Source organism: Molossus molossus, unplaced genomic scaffold (assembly GCF_014108415.1).
Source record: "Molossus molossus isolate mMolMol1 unplaced genomic scaffold, mMolMol1.p scaffold_m16_p_12, whole genome shotgun sequence".
Lineage (NCBI taxonomy): Eukaryota > Metazoa > Chordata > Mammalia > Chiroptera > Molossidae > Molossus > Molossus molossus.
The window spans coordinates 71,142,734-71,162,763 of NW_023425347.1; the positions used below are offsets into that span (position 1 = coordinate 71,142,734).

Below are 20,030 nucleotides of genomic sequence, written 5' to 3' on the forward strand. Positions count from 1 at the left end.
CCTGTAGAATAAAAGTCAGTCTCCCAGAAATACTCCACAATCTGACTCTTAACTACTTTGTCAAATATCTCTTTCCCCACCAAAGGATCCCTTCCTCCCCTGGCATTAATCATGTTGAACTATTTACAGGTTGCTGAATATTCTATTCTTTTTCATGCTTTTCTGCCTTGGTGTTCCTTGAGCATTCTGTTCTTAGAATCGCCCATATTCCAGCTTTGGAATTCATCTTTAAGAACTCTAGTCATTTTCTGTGATTAAACCTTTTCTAATAGCACTTCTCTTTCAAGTGGAATTGACTATTCTTAGTACTCCTTCTTTAATATGGATATTTTTCATAGGCCCTATAAACCTTTTGTTGTACTTTTTTTTTTTTTACAAGTTTATCTTTGTAGTAAAATTGACCCTTGTAGGGACAAGGACTCTTTTTAATTGGCTTACTTGCCTTTAATTCTAGTGCAGTCTGTGGCACATGGTTTGCTTCTGTCCTAAAGCAATCTTAAAAATGCTATGAATACTATACATCTCACTGATAGATTGTCCTCCTTAAATTTGAAAAAAGTGATTCACATTCTTACTCATTCAGCTTTCTGTGCCTCCTTATTTGGCATACATGTTCTATAGCAAGATAAAAACTTGTACATTTAGTCTGTTTTTTTTTTTAAGGAAACAAAACCCAAGAGAACCTAAGATTAATGTAAGACCTGTTGATTTTACATTTCAACGTAAGTGCTGCTGATAGTATTTGATAGGTTCCATGGTGGTGCTACTTTGCAAAAAGTGCCAAAATGATTAGCTTTCTGTATCAACGACTAATATCCCTTTTTTCCTAGCCTTCTTTGAATCCAGAAGCTGGCAAACAGAATCAGCCATGCAGACCTATTGGGACCCCTTCTGGAGTGTGGGGTAGGTAGATTTTGCCATTTTAAAGGCACAACTTTACATTTTTCATAGCAGGGAGAGGAGCAAAAGTTCTTTATCTCTCCTTTTTTTTGTTTCTTTATCTTGTTTCTCATCCCATCCGTTTGCACATAGTAACTAACACCTATTAACTCTTACTCTGCCCCCCAAAATACCATTGAAATGTAATAGTAGTGGAGTCAAAATACAGACTATTGAAAGCTTGTAGCACACTGAACTTGGGAGCAGATTTTAAGCAAAAGAGAATAATATAAAGTTTATAAGCAATTTTTAATTAATATTGCTAAATTGTTTGTAACAATTAAATTGAATTTTATGTGTTATCATTATCTCCTAAATATTTGGTAGGCGTGTATAACAGTGTATTCTAAGCATTCTTCCACATTACTAGTCTTATAAAGTGTTATTTGAAAGGCTATATAATACCACATCCTAGAGGCCATTTTGTTCAACCAGGTTCCAATTGCTGAGTTTTTTGGGTTGTTTGTTATGGCAATTATAAATGATGCTTGTTATATTAGGGGAAGGAGAAAATACATAAATACGTGTGTGTGTGTGTGTGTGTGTGTGTGTGTGTGTGTGTGTGTGTATCTGAATCTGAATAACTAGCCTTAATAAAAAATTAGCAGACAAATCAGTGTATTCAAACCAAACCTGATCTGTGGCATTGGGATCTTTGGTATTTACAAATTGGACTCTCTGCCCTGGCTGGGTAGCTCAGTTGGTTAGAGCAACGTCCCGATATGCCAAGGTTGGGGGTTTGATTCCGGGTCAGGGTACATACAAAAATCAACCAATGAAAACATGAATAAGTGGAATTGATGTTTCTCCCTTCCTCTCTAAAATCAGTCAATTTTGAAAAATAAAAATAAATTGGACTCTTCTAGTCCTTACATTAGACATGTTCGGTAGCCAGGTGTCTTATTGTGCAGGCTTTATCTAAATACTGTGTTTGGATCTTGAGTTTCAGGATTAAGGATGGTTGCTGTACCATTTCCCCTTTGTTGATGATATATAGCTTTGCTTCAGTTTGGCTAATGAGAAGGTCCTGTGGCAGTGTATTCCGTTTCCTCATCTCCATTCCCATGCTGACAGGAGCTGCCACCCTTGGATATATTTTTGTTTGGTCTGTGCCTCAGTGATACACCGTACACTAGGCATGGTATGTCCCTGAAAGACTATTAACATCTTTGGATTTTCTGGTTGATTTATGAATTTAGAATCAAGTGCTTAATATGCTGTCTTTTTTTTTTCTTTCTATAATTCCCAAGCTTTTGAGAATGTCTGTTAAGTGCACACCAGGAAATGTTTGTCCCTCAGTCTTGATTGTCAACTCTGTTGAAAGTGAGGCATTCATATAAACTGTACCTCTTGTTAACTTCTTTTGTTTCTACACTATTGTATTTCACAGAAAATCCACCTGGTGCCAAACAAACCTCCAAAATGCTAGTTATCAAAAAAGTTTCCAAAGAAGATCCTGCTGCTGCCTTCTCTGCTGCATTCACCTCACCAGGATATCACCATGCAAATGGGAACAAATCATCCAACTTGGTTCCAAGTGTCTATAAGAACCTGGTTCCTAAGCCTGCACCACCTCCTTCCAAGGTATGAGTTGAAATCTGTAAAAACTTTATAGGGCAGAGGTTTGGGAATAAATCAGGAAAAAGTAAATTTGTATTTTTCTTTTGAATCATTCACCAGATACTCAGAACTTGTTATACATATTCTACTGTATTCTGTCTCCAGACTACTGCTGCCAGCTAGATTTTTAGTAGGCCTCTTATTCATTACCCTCATTTCATAAACCTGTTTCTTCTGACTTGCTATTTCATCCATTTGATCATTTAGTTAAATTTCTTGACTGCTTCTTTCCTCTTCCTCCTTATTCACTCCCCTATAAAGTCCATCAGTTACTCCTTCTATAATGTCCTATGCCCTTGTCATCTCACCTTTACTATTATTGTATATACTTCTATTTTCTCATCTTTCTATTCATCTTCCACAGAACTGCCAGAATGATCATCCTTGAATATGTCACGTCCTTTCCTAAATCCCTTCAGTGGTTCCCAACCATCTATTTAGTAGGGATTGGTAAACTGTTCTGTAAAAGATCAGATAATAAATATTTTAAGCTTTGCTGGTCACATATGATACATGGTTTTTGTTTGGCCCATGGGTCAGAGCTGGCCAACCCATGATCTTATAAAGCAATGTCCAAACTCCTTAGTAATGGTGTATATAATTCTTTATAGTCTAAGCCCAGACCACCTTTTACATTTTACTGCCCCTTCTTTCTCTTACCTGTGAAATTACTTATCCTTCAGGTTCGTGTCATCTTCTATGTGAATCCTTTTCTATCACATACACCTAAAGATATAATTAACCCCTATAGCTCTATGACTGAATACCCCTCAGTCTCTTACCATGGTCTCTATAACACTTTATTGCTTCTTTTGTATTTCTTCATTTGGTTGTAATTTACTTAAAGGCAGGTTTCAGATCCTTTTCATATTGTATCCCTAATACTCTCACAAAAGCATGTGATAATTGTTTGATTGAATTCCAGCCTCTATAACAAAACAATTGGAATTTACTGTGTGCAAACACTTGTGTTTGATGCTAATGAGAAATACAAGGAAGTATAACATTGATAACATTGGTCATGACCCTCCGTGAACTGAAAGTCTAATTGTGTTAACAAGATATAAACATATAAAAGGTCATGTGATTGTGTATGAAATAAAATGACAGATTCTAATAGCAAATCCTAAACAGACTTGAATAACTAAATTAAACACTATTTATTTACACAATTCAGAAGAGCGAGATCAGTTCAGACTATGACCATCAAGGAAAATTTTACCAAAAATATAAAATTGAATTGATCTTTGAAGAACAGTCCAAATTTGAATAGGCAGAAGAGTCTATAGAATAATACAAATCATAAGAGAAGAGGTAGTTTGCCCAGCCAGTGTGGATCAGTGGTTGAGCGTCAACCCATGCACCAAGAGGTCCACGGTTCAATTCCTGGTCAGGGCACATGCCCAGGTTGTGGGCCAAATCCCCAGTGGGGGACATTCAGGAGGCGGCCAAATCGATGTTCTCTTTCATCGATGTTTCTATCTCTTCCTCTCCTTCCTCTCTCTCTCAAATCAATAAAGAAAGAGAGAGAGAGAGAAGAGGTAATTAAATGAAAGTTCTGAAACCAGAAAACACTAAGCATATTTGAGGGCTAGTGCATGAAACAATTTAATTACTACTGGTATCATTAGAGAAATATCAGGACTAAGAGTCATTATCCTAGTGATAATGAAGCTTTCAGGGAAGATGAGATCTCTAAGAGGAAAGAAGGAGTAAAGAAAGGGAAGTAAGTCCAGCCGGTGTGGCTCAGTGGTTGAGCATCGACCCATGCACCAAGAGGTTACCAGTTTGATTCCCAGGCAGGACACATGCCCAGGTTGTGGGCCTGATCCCCGGTGGGGGGCATGCCAGCGGCAGCCAGTCAATGTTCAGTCTCATGGATGCTTCTGTCTCTCTTTCCCTCTCACTTCCTCTCTCTGTTAAATAAAGGGAAAAAAATTAAAAGAATAGGGAAGTAAGACTTGGGGAAAATACTTATTATTTCATAAATTTTGGGAAAATAACAACATAGTCAGTAGGACCAAGAAGTTGTAATTCAGACAGAAAAAAAATGCTATACTATAAAAGAAATCTTAGGTGAGTGAGTTTAGATAGCAGCCAGGGTGGTCAACACTTGTCAATTGCTAATGAGAAGTTGAGAAAAATAACAGAAAAAATGTTTTTGATCTTAGCAGTTTCTAAGTTTTTGGTAAACTTTTAATTAAAGTTTTAGTAAAGTAGTGTAGGGCTGAAAGAACAATTCAGGAGATTCTAGAATTATGTGGGTTGAAGTGGAGATAGTGGCACCTTCGAGACTTTGACAGTAAAAGGAAATAGAATATAGGTGGTAGTGAGGTTAAGTGAAAGGATGAAGAAAATCTTAAGGAAGAAGCTTCTGGAGATGTGCTTGTGGTTTATAACCATTATAGTTTAAGAATTGCTAACAAATTGCATATTTTTGGGATATGGATAACTAGATACAGCATCTAGGGTTTTTGTTTTCATTTTTTTGCAGTCTGACGTAATATTAAAGTAACTTTATGTAGCCTTCTGCAACTATGAATTCTATAGTATTTTTTGCCTTTAGTGAAAATTTTTTAAATGGCCATGTATTTTGGCACTGTGGTTTGAACCATTAAATAAAAATTTTAGTTAAAATAAATGCATGCCCAGCTGGTGTGGTTGAGTGTTGACCCATGCATCAAGAGGTCACCGGTTCGATTCCTGATCAGGGCAACTTGCCCAGGTTGTGGGCCCAGTCCCCAGTGGGGGACATGCAGGAGGCAGCCAGTTGATGTTCTCATTGATATTTCTATCTTCCTCTCTCTAAAATCAATAAAGAAAAAAAAAATTTAATAAAAATAAATAAAAAGCAGCCCCTTGAGACACCTTGAAATATACTTGAAAGAGGTCATTAAAAGCCCCGCCGTTATGGCTCAGTGGATTGAGTGTCCTCCCATGGACTGAGAAGTCCCGGTTCAATTTCCTGTCAGGACACATGCCCAAGTTGTGGGCTCAGTCCCCAGTAGGGGGTGTGTAGGAGGCAGCCAATCGATGTTTCTATCTCTCCTGTCCCCTCTCTCTCAAAAAGCAATAAAACCCATTTAAAAAAGAAAAACAATATGAGATTCTTTATTTTATTTTTTTTAAAAGGTCGTTAAAGGATTTTATGGTCCAATAAGAAATAGCAGAAATAAAACTGACAGGTGGAATTATTTTTGGAAAGGGTTTAGGATACTTGTTCCTCTGATTTGGAATGTAAAGAATGTGAATTCAACTCAAGAGAGCAGCTTCTATAAAGAAACAATATAGTGTCCAGCCAGTGTGGCTCAGTGGTTGAGCGTCGACCCATGCACCAAGAGGTCGCTGGTTCGATTCCTGGTCAGGATACATGCTCAGGTTGTGGCCCTGATCCCCAGTGGGGGGCTTGCAGGAGGCAGCCAATCGATGTTCTCTCTCATCAATGTTTCTATCTCTCCCTCTCCTATTATATCTCTCTAAAAATCAATAAAGGAAAAAAAATTTTTTTAAGTCAAGAAACAACCCTGGCCAGTTTGACTCAGTGGTTAGAGTGTCGACCAGAGAATCCCGGGTTCAGTTCCTGTTAAGGGCATGTACCTCAGTTGCAGTTTGTCCCTGGCTAGAGTCGTGTGGATAGCAACCAACCGGTGGATGTGTATCTCTCACGTCGATGTTTCTCTCTCTCTTTTCTTCCCTCTCTTCCTCCCGCTCTATCTGAAGATAAATGCAAAAAAATGTCCTCGGATGAGGATAAAAAGAAAAGAAACAATATAGCATATAAATTAATAGCAGGACTCTGGAATAGACTGATTCCACTTTGCACCTTTGTGGTATGACCTTGGGCAAGTTTCTTAAGTTCTAAGTTTCATCTATAAAGTGGAGGTAATAGTACCTATCTTTTAAGGGTTTTTTGAGGCGTCATGAGAAAATTTTGTGAAGTACTTAAAATTAGCATATAGTAAGTACTAATAAATCATAGCTGTTACTATCAACATAACAGCACCTTACGTTTGATTCATTCCTTAAGAGTTTGTGAAGAGTTTTTGTAAGTGCTATTCATTTGAAAAGTCTGCAAGCATTCTGTTAAACAATACAAGAATGTGAAAACGAGTAAGATTACTTCGTGTCCTCGGGTATCTCAAAAATCTTTAGTGGGTGATGCTTGCTTCGGCAGCACAGATACTAAAATTGGAATTACAGAGATTAGCATGGCCCCTGTGCAAGAATGGCATGTAAATTTATGAAGCATTCCATATTTTTGTGTTCAAAATTAAAAATAAAATCTTCAGCAGGTAAAGAAGTGGCAAAGGTAAAAGTCATGACACAGCTTAGGATCAGGTTAGCCCTATTGTGTAGGACTATAGATTGAAGATAGGAAAACTGATGTAAAGGCTGCTGCTGTTGTCCTGTAAAATGTAATGAAGCCTAAACAGGGATGATAAAAGTAGGCAAAGAAGGGAGGTGGTGATGGCACATATGAGAAGGAAACAGTGGACACTAAGTAATCATCCCTGGGAAACTGGAATAACTGTGGAACCATTTCACTAGAGTTAGAGAAGTGAGATCGGTTTCAGGTAAAAATTGATGGGAGTGGTTCTGGGTACCTTGAATGTGAGATGTTAGAGGAAGGAAGAGGTGAAATGACTAGTAGGCAGATGTGGATTTACCCATTCGTTTTTCTCTAGGTGTTCAACAAACAATTATTAAACATTAAGTGTCTATGTACTAAAATCTGTGGGTCACTAGAGGCATAAAATAATCTGAAAGAGTTCATTGTCTAGTACAGAAAGAAACAGGTAAACAGTAATTGTTCCTCTGCCTGGAGAGGGTCCTCAGAGTCTTTTTTTTTTAGAGAGAGAGAGAGACATGCATGCATTCATTGGTTGATTTTTTTTTTAATGTTTTTATTGATTTTTTTAGAGAGAAACATAATCAGCTGCCTCCTTCCTACCCCCTGCTGGGGATCAAGCCCACAACCCGGGCATATGCCCTGTCCGGGAATTGAACTAAGACCTCTCAGTCCATGGGACAACGCTCAATCCACTGAATCACCGGCTGAGTGCATTGGTTGATTCTTACAGATGCCTGGACTGGGGATCAATCCTGCAGTGTTGGCGTATTAGGACAATTCTCTGACCACCTGAGCCAACCAGTCAAGGCAAGGGTTGTCCTCAGAGTTTTTATAGATAAGGTCGAATTTGAACTGGGTTTTGAAGTGGCAAAGGAAACAGTTGGCATTTATTGACATCTTACTATATTCCAAGACATTCACTAGGCCTTTTTCATATATTATAACATTTACTCCTCTAATCCTAATATGTAGAAAATTACGTGGTGAGGTTATATAGCTAATGAAGTCTGGGCTCTTAAACCAGGTCTATCTGACTTCAAATCGGGGTTCTTTCTACTGCCCCAGAAGGATAAAAAGGAGAGGGGAAGTTGAGAATTCAGGTGGTTTTTTTGTTTGTTTGATCCTCACCCAAGGACATGCTTAGAGAGAGAAAAGGTGAGAGAAACATTGATGTTAGAGAGACACATCAATTAGTTGCCTTCCATATGCACTGACTAGGGAATCAAACTGGCAACATTTCGGTACACGGGATAACACTCAACCAACTGAACCACTCTGGCCGGGTAAGAATTCAGGTTTTATAGTCAGGCTTTATACCATTATACCACTCTCTGGGCTTTGATCTTGAGCAAGTTATTTAATTTTTTTTCTTTCCTTTTTTTTTTTTTTTTTTCCTTTTGAAAATAAAAAACAAACCTTTATTTCTCACAGTTCTGGAAGCTGGGAAGTCCAAGATCGAGGCACAGGCAGATTCAATGTTTGATGAGGACCCTTGTCCATAGATGGCTGTCTTCTCATTGGGCCTCCACCTCTTTCTTGATGGTCTCCAAGCATTTGTCTGTATACTCTCACCATCTCCTTTGGTAGCGTCTGATCTCTTATATATCTTTGGATTCCTAGTGATCCACATACTGAAGTAAGCATTCAATAATTGTTTATCACTAGTGTGTTGTTTGAGTCTCCTTACAAAGAAGAAAAACAAAAAAGGGAAGCTTTTCTTTCTTCCTGGAGCTCCGTCAAGACTATTAAGCTAATAGCAGTGGGTATTTTGGCTACAAGTTCTCTGAAATCCTTGCCTCATACTGTTCAGGAGCTTAGGAGTCCACAACATGTCCCAATCCACAGAACTTCCTCTGAAACATTCTCTAGGAAGCTTGGCTTTTCCTAGCAGAACCTGGGTTACCCAGGCTTCTGGAACTCGCCTATTTAATTTTCTTAAACTTACATACTTAAAAATAAATTGGAAATAATCATGATATCTGTCACATAACTGTGATAAAAGAATGAAATTAAAGTTTTCAAAGTATTTGAAATATAGTACTAGCTAGCACCTCCTAAGTAACCAGCAAATGGTAATTTAAAAACAGTAATTTGGCCCTGGCCAGTTTGAGCAGTTAAGAGAGCGTTGACCTGCAGACCAAAGAGTCATGGGTTTGATTTAGGCAAGGGCACGTACCTTGGTTACAGTTTTTTCCCTGGCCCTGGTTGGGGTCATGTGGGAGGCAACCAGTCAATGTGTCTTTCTCACATCAGTGTTTCTCTCTCTGTTCCACTCTATCTAAAAAATAAGTGGAAAAATATCCTCAGGTGAGCATTAACAAAAACAGGAATTTGTTAGGGAGCAAGTAGGTAGGACATTCCAGGCAGAGGAACTATTGTTACAAAAAATAAAAGCACACTATGTTTAACGGTTTAAACAAAAGTTACACATAACTAGTTTTTCTAATGAAGTTCTCCTAGAAATAGATTATAGCAGTAGAGCACCCCTGAGAAAGCATCGGGGAATGGAGACAGTAACATGTAGAGAAAGACTTACTGAAAAGGCTATTTTACTAAAATTGGGATAGAGCTCAGCTGGTGTGGCTCACTGGTTGAGCGTCGACCCATGCACCAAGAGGTCACCAGTTTGATTCCCAATGAGGGCACATGCCCAGGTTGTGGGCCCAATCCCCAGTAGGGGGCATGCAGGAGGCAGCCAGTCGATGTTCTCTCTCATCAATGTTTCTATATCTCTCTTCCTATCTCAAAATTAATAAAGAAAAAACATAGGGATAGAGATGAATATTTCAGGGAATTAAATAGTGACTATAATAATGAGAAAGTGAAAGCAGGCACTGACTTATGCTAAAAAGTTAGACAATATAAGGATGTAGTTTAAGGAAAAATAAATCTGGTTCCCCACCTCCCAGCTTTAATAAGGTGGCTTATCGTGTTTGTAGATAAAAAATGGAGGGACTGCCTGGCCAGTGTGGCACAGTGGTTGAGTATCAACCCATGCCCCAAGAGGTCACTAGTTTGATTCCCAGTCAGGGCACATGCCCAGGTTGCAGGCCTGATCCCCAGTGGGGGCATGCCAATTTATGTTCTCTCTCATTAATGTTACTCTCTCTCCCCCTTTCCCTTCCTCTAAAAATCAAGGGAAAAAAATTTTTTTTTAAGAAAATTAAGATCAAGTTGGAATAAAGTTGGGCAGAAATGTAGGTATCCTATTGCATGTAACACTGCCTGATAAACCTTCCGTACTACGACAGAAACCCAGGTGTTTCTATGTTTCTATGCCTCGCAGATATGTAACCTGACATAAGCAGCCATCTTTAGATATTTCAGCAAGAAAAACAATGTTCTTATCTGTCTTTCTTATCTGCTTGCGTGCTTTTTATAGAGTCGTCTAAAAAAATATCACATACTAGTTGAGTAACCTTGGACAAATTGCATGACTTTCTTAACTTCAGTGTCATTCTCTGTAAAAAATCAACATCATAATTATACCTGATGGAGTTAAGAATTAAATAAAATAAACAGTATGACAAGCATGTGGTACATAGTAGATAATTGGTTAATTTCTTTCCTGAAGACTATTATATTCTCTTTTAATACCAAGAAGGAATTCTTTTCACTCAGACCCTTCCTTTGTTGAAAGCCTCTTGGTTTTCATGGTTTCATTCTGGAAAAAGAGATGTTTTTTTTCTTGTGTCTGCCTCACTCAGTTGACATGCTTTGTCCCTGTTCTCTTCAGACAGTGTGATTGACTGTATTCCAGCTATGCTGTCATCGTAGTTGGGGTCAGGGCCAGAGTGACAGAATGTGCTCATACCCTACAAGGCTGAGCAGAAGAAGGGCCTCTGGACTAAACAGGATTGTCCAGACATTTACATTGCCCACCCTGGACTGGATGGAACTCATCTTCTCCCATTGAAGTTCATGGGAAACAGCAGTTTTTTGGTGTGCTGCTTTTTAGGGTATTAGGGTTACATCAAGGTTAACAACACACCATAAAACATCTCGGGGTCATATAAGTTTGGAAAATGCTGTATATTACATCTGCTTCTCAAAATCACATGTACAGTTAAATGCTTTGCAAAATAGCACAGTAAAGAAACCTGTTGAGCCCGGCCAGTGTGGCTCAGTGGATTGAGCATCATCCCATGGACTGGGAGGTCCCAGTTCAATTCCTGGTTAGGGCACATGCCTGGGTTTCAATCTCGATCCCCGGTGGGGGGCATGCAGGAGGCAGCCAATCTATGTTTCTATCTCTCTCTCCCTTCTTGCTCTAAAAAAAAAAAATCAATAAAAACGTATTTTAAAAAGAAAGAAAAGAAACCTGTTGAACTTGATTCAACCCAGTATCTCCCAGGCTTATTGTACTAGAGTTCTCTTTTTTGAGAAATACCTATTACTATCCTGTGGATCTTTTGGTTCCCATCTGCCTTTTTATTTCAAATGCCTAAGAAGTTGCATACCTCCCAAACATAGTGAAACAGGTAAGCTCTGGGAACTCATGTTCCCACATAACATTTCACTCTTTGCCTTAGGCTCTTACAGGACTGAGTTTCTGTCTGCATGCTTGTTCTGACGGATTTATTCTTTCTTCCCATGTAGCCCAGTGCTTGGAAAGCTAACAGAATGGAACACAAATCAGGATCCCTTTCCTCTGGCCGGGAGTCTGCTTTTACCAGTCCAGTCTCTGTTACCAAACCAGTAGTACTGGCTAGTAGTACAGTTTTAAGCTCTCCCAAAGAGGTGAGTGAGGATAAAGCAGAGGCCTTTACTAAAGTTGCCATTTCCCATTTACTTTAATGAGTTACGCAATGTGACATGTACATCTCTATTCTATTTCCTTTATATCTGTGCTAGTTCAAAGTTATTTGTTTACTGGTGGTTCCCTGTAGCATGCACAAATGGGCAGTAGCTATGTAGTTGCTCTATGGTAGACCAGGGTCAGCCTGTGTTAGACTGATACTGTGCTGGTGTCTGTGGAAAATCAGAGGTACTATATATAAGTTATCCAGTCTTAACTCTAAAAAAACCAGCAAAGCTAAAATCTGTATAAAGGAAAAGGATTGTTTGTTTCGGGGGGGGGAGGGAGGGGTTGTGTTTGAGGGGTAAAAGACAGAATGATAAATAGGCTACCAGATACTGGAAATCAGTATCATGTAGAAATGACATAGAGAATTCCAGTTCTTGCTATTTACTGTCAGGAGCAACCTATTTGTGGTATTTGCGCAGAGTCCCTCCAGCACCACTCCTCCCATTGAGATCAGCTCCTCTCGTCTGACTAAGTTGACCCGCCGAACTACAGACAGGAAAAGCGAGTTCCTGAAGACTCTGAAGGATGACCGGAATGGAGATTTCTCAGAGAGCAGAGACTGTGACAAACTGGAGGATGTAAGAGCATAGGATTTTTCTTTTTCTTTTTTTTTTTTTTTTTTATCCTCACCCGAGGACATTTTTCCATTTTTTGTTCAGGTAGAGTGGGAGGGAGAGAGAGAGGAACAGAGAGAGAGAGAGAGAGAAACATCGATGTGAAAGGAACACATCGAGTGGCTGCCACCCGCACAACCAGCCAGGGCCGGGGACAAACTGCAACCGAGGTACATGCCCTTAGCGGGAACCGAACCCGGGTCTCTCCGGACCGCAGGCCGACGCTCTAACCGCTGAACCAAACCAGCCAGGGCAGAAGCATAGGATTTTTCTGAGGCAACATAGTTGTTTTCCTATGTTATATGTGTGCTTTTTTTTCTTTTTTAGGAGAAAAATGTGGCAAGTTTTTTTAAATGTACAGAGAAGTGTCTGTAGGAGTAAGCCTATGGTAGAGTGAGTTTAATCCCTTGTTCAACAGATTTCAAATTAGAGCTTATTTTAATGACAGTTGCCTTGGAACTCTGAAACCAAGCAGCACTGCTTAAGTCTTGAATTGGTTAGTTCTATAAGAAGTTGGTAGCCCTGTCCAATTTGGCTCAGCGGTTAGAGCGTCGGCCCATGGACCCGAGAGTCCCGGGTTCAGTTCCCACTAAGGGCACGTACCTCGGTTGCAGTTTGTCCCCAGCCCCAGTTGGGGTCATATGGGTGGCAACCAGTCTATGTGTCTCTCTCACATCAATGTCTCTCTCTCTTTCCCATTGTATCTCAAGATAAATGCAAAAATGTCCTCAAGGGAGGAAAAAGGGAAAAAAGAAGTTGGTAAATAATAGAAGCTTTTGTCAGGATTATATTATATTGCAATATAAAACATAGGTATCTAGTAGTTTCTGCCACAGTTGACATAACCTGTAGATGGTTGCCAGTTGGATCTTTTGGAAATCTTAGCAAGTACTCACTTTTAAATGGGAAAAACCTAGGGGTTAAAGTTGTCTTCTGGAAAACACTTCCCTAGATTCTGACTCCATCTTGTAGATTGTTTACCTTGCGGAAAGAATTGTTACACACCAAGTGTGTTCTTTTTCTTATTGCAGTTGGAGGACAATAGCACACCTGAACCAAAGGAAAATGGAGAGGAAGGCTGTCATCAGAATGGTCTCCCTCTCCCTGTAGAGGAGGAAGGGGAGGTCCTCTCACACTCTCTGGAAGCAGAGCACAGGTAAGTAAGGATCAGGTCATAGGGCATGCTGTTTGAGGAGTCCTGCAAGGAGCTGGACAATGCTTAAGACATCTCAGATTGAGTCCAGCATACAGAGAGAAGTCCCATGAGTACCCTAACTTGTTCTCTCTGTTTGCCCCAGATTGGCCTATTACTCAGTGGATGTTCCTTAACAGACTCAACCAGCTTTTTCATACTCCTCTCTAAGGCTTTTGTGTAGTTTAGTTTCAGGCTCAGTTTATGGCTCCAGTTGATGCAAGGAGAGGGAAACCTGTTTTCGCAAACTGTTGTGCTGTCCCCTTGGACCCTCCTGGCCCAGCTGAGCAGCTACCATAAGACTCCTTCAAAGGGCCTTGGGAGACATGAGGCCCCCATGTCTGGAGCTTGTTCTTTACTGAGAGCCTCTAATACAGAGCAGCCAGCTGTCTGGGCACCTGGATGGCACATGGCGCCTGCTAAATGTGATAATACTTTCTTGAAAGGAGGCTCCTGTCCAGAGGAATTTTAGGGATCATAATGTTAGGAAGAAGAACCATAATGCCATGAAACAAAGAAAAGTTCAGTATATGTGGAAACATACTAATTTGCTCATGAGACAAAAGTGAGATATGTTCTGTTTGTCTATGGGACAGAGAGGGCCCTTGCAGTTTGGCTTTTTTTCTTTATGCTGTCTTATTTTCTGATGCTCATACTATCTCTTCTCTGTAGCTCTTATGCTCTGGACAAAGCAACTGTGGAGAACCTTTCTTTAATTATCAGCACCTAAATATAGCGATAATTAGTTATGTTTTCTTTGCTTGACCTGCCTCCTCCAGGTTATTGAAAGCAATGGGATGGCAGGAGTATCCTGAAAATGACGAGAATTGCCTTCCCCTCACAGAGGATGAGCTTAAAGAGTTCCACATGAAGACAGAGCAGGTATGTCATAAACCTTTCCTGGAGACCAGTTAACAAATAGGAGAATGAGGAGTCAGGACAGTCGTTGCCCTTAGGGAGCCCAGCTTAGTGTGAGAAAAGGACCTTGAAAAAGAAAATATAAAGTTGCCATAGTGAAAATATAGAAGAATATGGAAATCTGCCTAGGCAATAGGGATATCCAATGTTGCATAGAAAAACCAGGTCAATAATTATCCGATTTCAGAAGGTAGTATGTTCTTTCATCCTGGAAGCTTTAACCCCTTATTAGAACCACAATGCTGTATTCCAAAGTTATGGGCTGAGCCCTTGGTTCCTAAGGAAGCAGGCTCACCCTTCTCTGCTTTTAGCCCTGTAGGTTTCCTCTCGTACTCTGGCCAAAGCCAAGAAGCCAAATTTGAATGTATTTAAGAAATACTTAGATTCTTGGAGTAAAATACTGCCAGATCTTTGGGGTTTACAGCGATGGACAAGACTCTATAACCCTCATGAAGCTTAAGTCCTGGAGCAGTATATATATATAAAGCATAAATAACAACAGCTGTGTCCTATAAAGTGAAAATGTGGGCTAAAAGACTTTGCTACTCAGAACTGTTTCCCTATCATTGTCATCACCTGCGAACTTGGTAGCACTACTGCATCTCAATCCCTACCCCAGTCATTCTGAGTCTGACACTGCATTGGGAACAGATCTTTTGATGATTCATTTGTGAGCTAAAGTGTGAGAAGCACTGCTACAAGAAATCTTCAGCCTCTTAGAAGGGCCTGCCTAGAATTGAATTGAAGCCCAGTTTTTCCCAGGTCCCAAGGGCCAGTGTCAATATTGATGTTATGTGCCCTGGTCGGTTTTGCTCAGCGGTTAGAGCGTTGGCCTGTGGTCCACAGAGACCCGGGTTAGGTTCCTGCTGAGGGCATGTACCTCGGTTGCAGTTTGTCCCCGGCCCTGGTTGGATCATGTCAGTGGCAGCCACTCCCATGTATCCCTTTCACGTCGATGTTTCTCTCTCTCCCTCCTGCTCTATCTGAATAAAAAATGGAAAAATGTCCTCGGGTGAGGATAAAAGAAAATTATTGATATTATGTTTTATTTTTTTTCTTTGTTTCCCATGCTTACCACAGCTGAGAAGAAATGGCTTTGGGAAGAATGGCTTTTTGCAAAGCCGCAGTTCCAGCCTGTTCTCCCCTTGGAGAAGCACTTGCAAAGCAGAGTTTGAGGACTCAGACACAGAAACCAGTAGCAGTGAAACATCAGATGACGATGCCTGGAAGTAGGCATATATGTTCACAGTTAAATCTGACCCATAAACTCAACTTGTGTGCTTAGGGAATATACAAAAGAAATCGTTTCCTTTTCTTATGTTGTTGAATATTTCATGCACAAGGGAAATAATCATATCCCAAAGAGAGAGCAATTGGCTTGTTTAGCTTTTGTTGTTGTTCTTTCCTGTTATCTGCTTAATAGAGAGAAATATGTGTGGTGGGACAGATTTTTTAAATACACACACAGTATATATGGGGCGATGCACAAGTGGGAGCTGGCAATGCAGAGAGGAGACACTGATCTGCAGCAACAGCTTCCATCAGCCCTTGGGGCACTCACCCCTGTGCTCAAGCAATCATTGTCAATGACAAAGTGACTATTGAAGTTATAATTGTATTAAATTAATGCTAATAATTTGGATATTTTATTTTATTTTTGGCTGCTCGGGTAACGTTAGCCCTTAACAAAGCATATGTGGGTTTCTTTTTTTTCTCTCTCTCTTTTTCTTTCTTTTTTTTTTCCTTTGGGTACAACTGTAAAATATTTGGATATAGGAAATGTGTTATTCTTGCAGCCTTGATATTCAGGGTGGATTGTAAAATATAAATTTTTGTGAGATTTCAAAGATTAAGATTATTTTGATAACATTATTTACAGATTTAAAAGATGTGGTTATCACAAGTCTTGAGGGGGAAACTACTGCATAAAATAACTAACTTGGAATAAATATTTTGCATCAGTTTGGATTGTCTTGTGTAAGAAGTATATTTTCTTTAAAATTAGATGAGTGGTTTCTGTTTTAGGGGAAATACTCTGGCAATCTGAGGAACATTGAATTCACACACCTGTTTCTCCTTTTAGCAGCTACTTTTTTGATGCAGAAAAACCTGTGCAATAAATTACCAGTAATAAAATCAGAAACCCAAGTTTATTTCCAGAAACTTTTGTTCACTGCCCATGTATTTACCAGTGTACGTGTTTTAAGGAAGTTCTGTGCCTCAGTTTTCCTTCTACATAAGATCATAGGAGAAAGGGTTTGACCAATGATGTCTGGGTGATCAGTTGAGGAGGCAGGTTTTTTCATTCAACAAATATTCCCCAGCTTCTTGTGTGTCCCAGGCATTGTGCAAGGCTCTGGGGGATACAAGGAGTGCCCGGCCTAGTAGGGAAGAAGATACTTAAGATAAAAATGAAACCTTAGCCCTGGCTGGTTTGGCTCAGCGGTTAGAGCGTCGGTCTGCGGTCCCGAGAGACCCGGGTTCGGTTCCCGCTAAGGGCATGTTACCTCGGTTGCAGTTTGTCCCCAGCTCTGCTTGGGTCGTGTGGGTGGCAGCCACTCGATGTGTCCCTTTCACACCGATGTTTCTCTCCCTCCCTCCCTCCCACTCTATCTGAATAAAAAATGGAAAAATGTTCTCGGATGAGGATTAAAAAAATAAATTTAAAAAAAAAATGAAACCTTAGCCCGGCCAGGTTGAACATTGACCCATGCACCAGGAGGTCACTGGTTTGGTTCCTGGGCAGGGCACATGCCCAGGTTGTGGGCCAGCTCCCCAGTGGGGAGGCATGCAGGAGGCGGCCAAAAAGTGTTCTCTATAATCGATGTTTCTATCTCCCTCGCCCTTTTTCTCTCTCTCTCTCAATGCAATAAAAAAAAAATTTTGTGGTTTTTTTTTTTTTTTTTTTAAATAAAGACCTGGCCGGTTTGGCTCAGTGGTTGCATTGCTGGCCCTCGGACCAATGAGTTGCGTGTTTGATTCCCACCAAGGCACATACCTCAGTTGCTATTCGGCCCTGGCCAGGGTCCTAGGAGCAGGAGGCAACCGATTGGTGTGCCCCTCATGTTATTGTTTCTCTTTCTCTCTCTCTCTCTCTCTCTGTAGATAAATGGAAAAATACCCTCAGATAAGGATTTTAAAAAAAGAAACCTTAGTCCAACCAGTGTGGCTCAGTCTCATGGACTGAGTCTCATGGACTGAGTCTCATGGACTGAGGTCTCGGTTCCATTCCCAGCCAGGGCACATGCCCGGGTTGCTGGCTCAATCCCCAGTGTGCAGGAGACAACCAATTGATACTTCTCTCTCACATCAGTGTTTAACTTGCCTTTCCTCTGTCATAAAAAAAAAAAAATCAAAACTTTTTTGATGCAATCTTATCCTGGCCGGGTGGCTCAGTAAGCATGTCGTCCCCATGTGCCAAGGTTGCAGGTTCTGTCCCTGGTCAGAGCATATACAAGAATCAACCAGCCCAGTTGGTGTGGCTCAGTGGTTAAGCACCGACCCATGCACCAAGAAGTTGACGGTTCCATTCCCAGTGCCGGGGGCATCCAGGAGGTGTCCAACCAATGTTCTCTCTCATTCATGTTTCTATCCTCTCTCTTCTTCTCTAAAAAAATTTTTTTATCCTCACCTGAGGACATTTTTGCATTTATCTTCAGATAGAGAGGGAGGAAGAGAGAGAGAGAAACATCGATGTGATAGAGATACATTGACTGGTTGCTAGCCACACGACAGGCTGGGGACAGACTGCAACAGAGGCACATGCCTTTAGCAGAAACCGAACCTGAGACTAGTCCGCAGGCCGACGCTCTAACCACTGAGTCAAACCAGCCAGGGTGATAAAAAATATTTTTTTAAAAGAATCAACCAGTGAGCTCTGGCCATTGTGGCTTAGTTGGGCAGCATCTTGAACAGTTTTGCATTTGATTCCAGTTCAGGGCAAATGCCTGGTTCTCAGGCTCCCCAGTAGGGGGCATGCAGGAGGCAGCTGACCTGTTTCACTCTCACATGGGTCTTTCTCCCTCTCTCTCCAAAAAAAAAAATCAATAAAAATATATGTTTTTTAGCCCTGGTTGGTTTGGCTTGGCGGTTAGAGCATTGACTTGCGGTCCAGAGAGACCCGGGTTCAGTTCCCACTAGGGGCATATACTTTGGTTGCAGTTTGTCCCTGTCCCTGGTTGGGTTGTGTGGGTGGCGGCCACTTGATGTGTCCCTTTTCTTTTTTTTAATCCTCACCCGAGGACTTTCTACTTTTTTCTATTTTTCTACTTTTTGTTCGGATAGAGTGGGAGAGAGAGAGAGAGAGAGAGAAACATCGACGTGAATGGAGAGGGGTGTGTGTGTGTTTTACACATGCCCCTAGCGGAAACTGAACCTGGGACTCTCAGGTCCGCAGGCTGACGCTCAACTGCTGAGCCAAACTGGTCAGGGCCAATATGTTCCTTTCACGTAAATGTTTCTCTCTCTCCCTCTTCCTCTCTCTCCCTCCTACTCTGAACAAAAAAAAAAAAACAGAAAAAAGTCCTCAGGTGAAGATTAAAAATATATACATATGTGTGTGTGTGTGTATATATATATATTTTTTTAAATGCATAAATAGCCCTGTCTGGTTTGGCTCAGCTATTGGAGCATCAGCCTGTGGACCAGAGAGTCCTGGGTTCGGTTCCTGCTAGGGGCATGTACCCCCCCCCCAAAAAAAAGCATAAATAAGTAGACCAACAAATTGAGGTTTCTCCTCTCTCTAAAATAAATTAGTGAGTTAAAAAATTAATTTTAAAATCAAGTCTGGCCTGTGTGGCTCAGTGGTTGAGTATCGACCCATGTACCAGGAGGTCACCAGTTCAATTCCCAGTCAGGGCTTATGTTCAAGTTGTGGGCCAAATCCACAGTGTGGGGAATTAAGGAGGCGGCCAGTTGATGTTCTCTCTTATCGATGTTTCTCTCTCTCTCTCTCTCTCTCTCTCTCTCTCTCTCTCTCATCTCTAAAAATCAATAAAAAAATTAAAAGAAGCCATAGTACAAGATCTGATGGACAAGCAAAAGTTAAACAACAGATATGTACTAGCACTGGCAGTCTCCCTAAAATACAGTCCTTAGTGGATATAGAGGTCCAAGATCATACTCTAATGAGCCATAGCAGAGGAGTAACAGGCCTGATTTCATATTAGAGGGATGACTAGCCTGGCCAGTGTGGCTCAGTGGATTGAGCATCTTCCCATGAACTGAGAGGTCCGAGTTCAATTCCTGGTCAGGGTACGTGCCCAGATTGCAGGCTCAATCTCCTGTAGGGGGTGTGCAGGAGGCAGCTAATCAATGTTTCTATCTCCCTCCCTAAAAAATCAAACATTTTTTTTTAAAAAGGATGACTAGCTTGAAGTGGGGACTCCAGAAGGGGTACAGGCTAGGACAGACCAGAAAGATATTTGCTAGATTCTAAAGGTTGGGAAAGCAGAGACCATATCTGCCAATACTGTACTAGAGTCTCTTCTGCTAGTGGTATAAACAGTCCATGTGCAAGCTGTGAAAATAGTGGCTAAGATAGAGCAGTTAAGAACTACAGCGTGGCTCTGGCTGGTTTGGCTCAGCGGT

At 40.8% G+C, this 20,030-nt stretch overlaps 1 protein-coding gene and 1 non-coding gene across 4 annotated transcripts in view; both read left to right on the forward strand.

Annotated features, from left to right (window-relative positions):
* Nucleotides 1-16,584, forward strand: part of GPBP1L1 (GC-rich promoter binding protein 1 like 1) — a 60,051-nt gene extending 43,467 nt beyond the window's left edge. For all 3 annotated transcript variants that reach the window (XM_036255593.1, XM_036255591.1, XM_036255594.1), the window contains exons 7-13: nt 831-903; nt 2,330-2,523; nt 11,510-11,650; nt 12,137-12,295; nt 13,363-13,487; nt 14,303-14,405; nt 15,522-16,584. In XM_036255593.1, coding sequence (XP_036111486.1) covers nt 831-903; nt 2,330-2,523; nt 11,510-11,650; nt 12,137-12,295; nt 13,363-13,487; nt 14,303-14,405; nt 15,522-15,674 — 948 coding nt within the window. In that variant the 3' untranslated portion in view covers nt 15,675-16,584. The remainder of the gene's footprint in view (nt 1-830; nt 904-2,329; nt 2,524-11,509; nt 11,651-12,136; nt 12,296-13,362; nt 13,488-14,302; nt 14,406-15,521) is intronic.
* Nucleotides 6,718-6,819, forward strand: LOC118627337. The gene has a single exon (XR_004959096.1). It is a non-coding gene; the product is annotated as a U6 spliceosomal RNA (small nuclear RNA).
* Nucleotides 16,585-20,030: the final 3,446 nt, after the last annotated feature.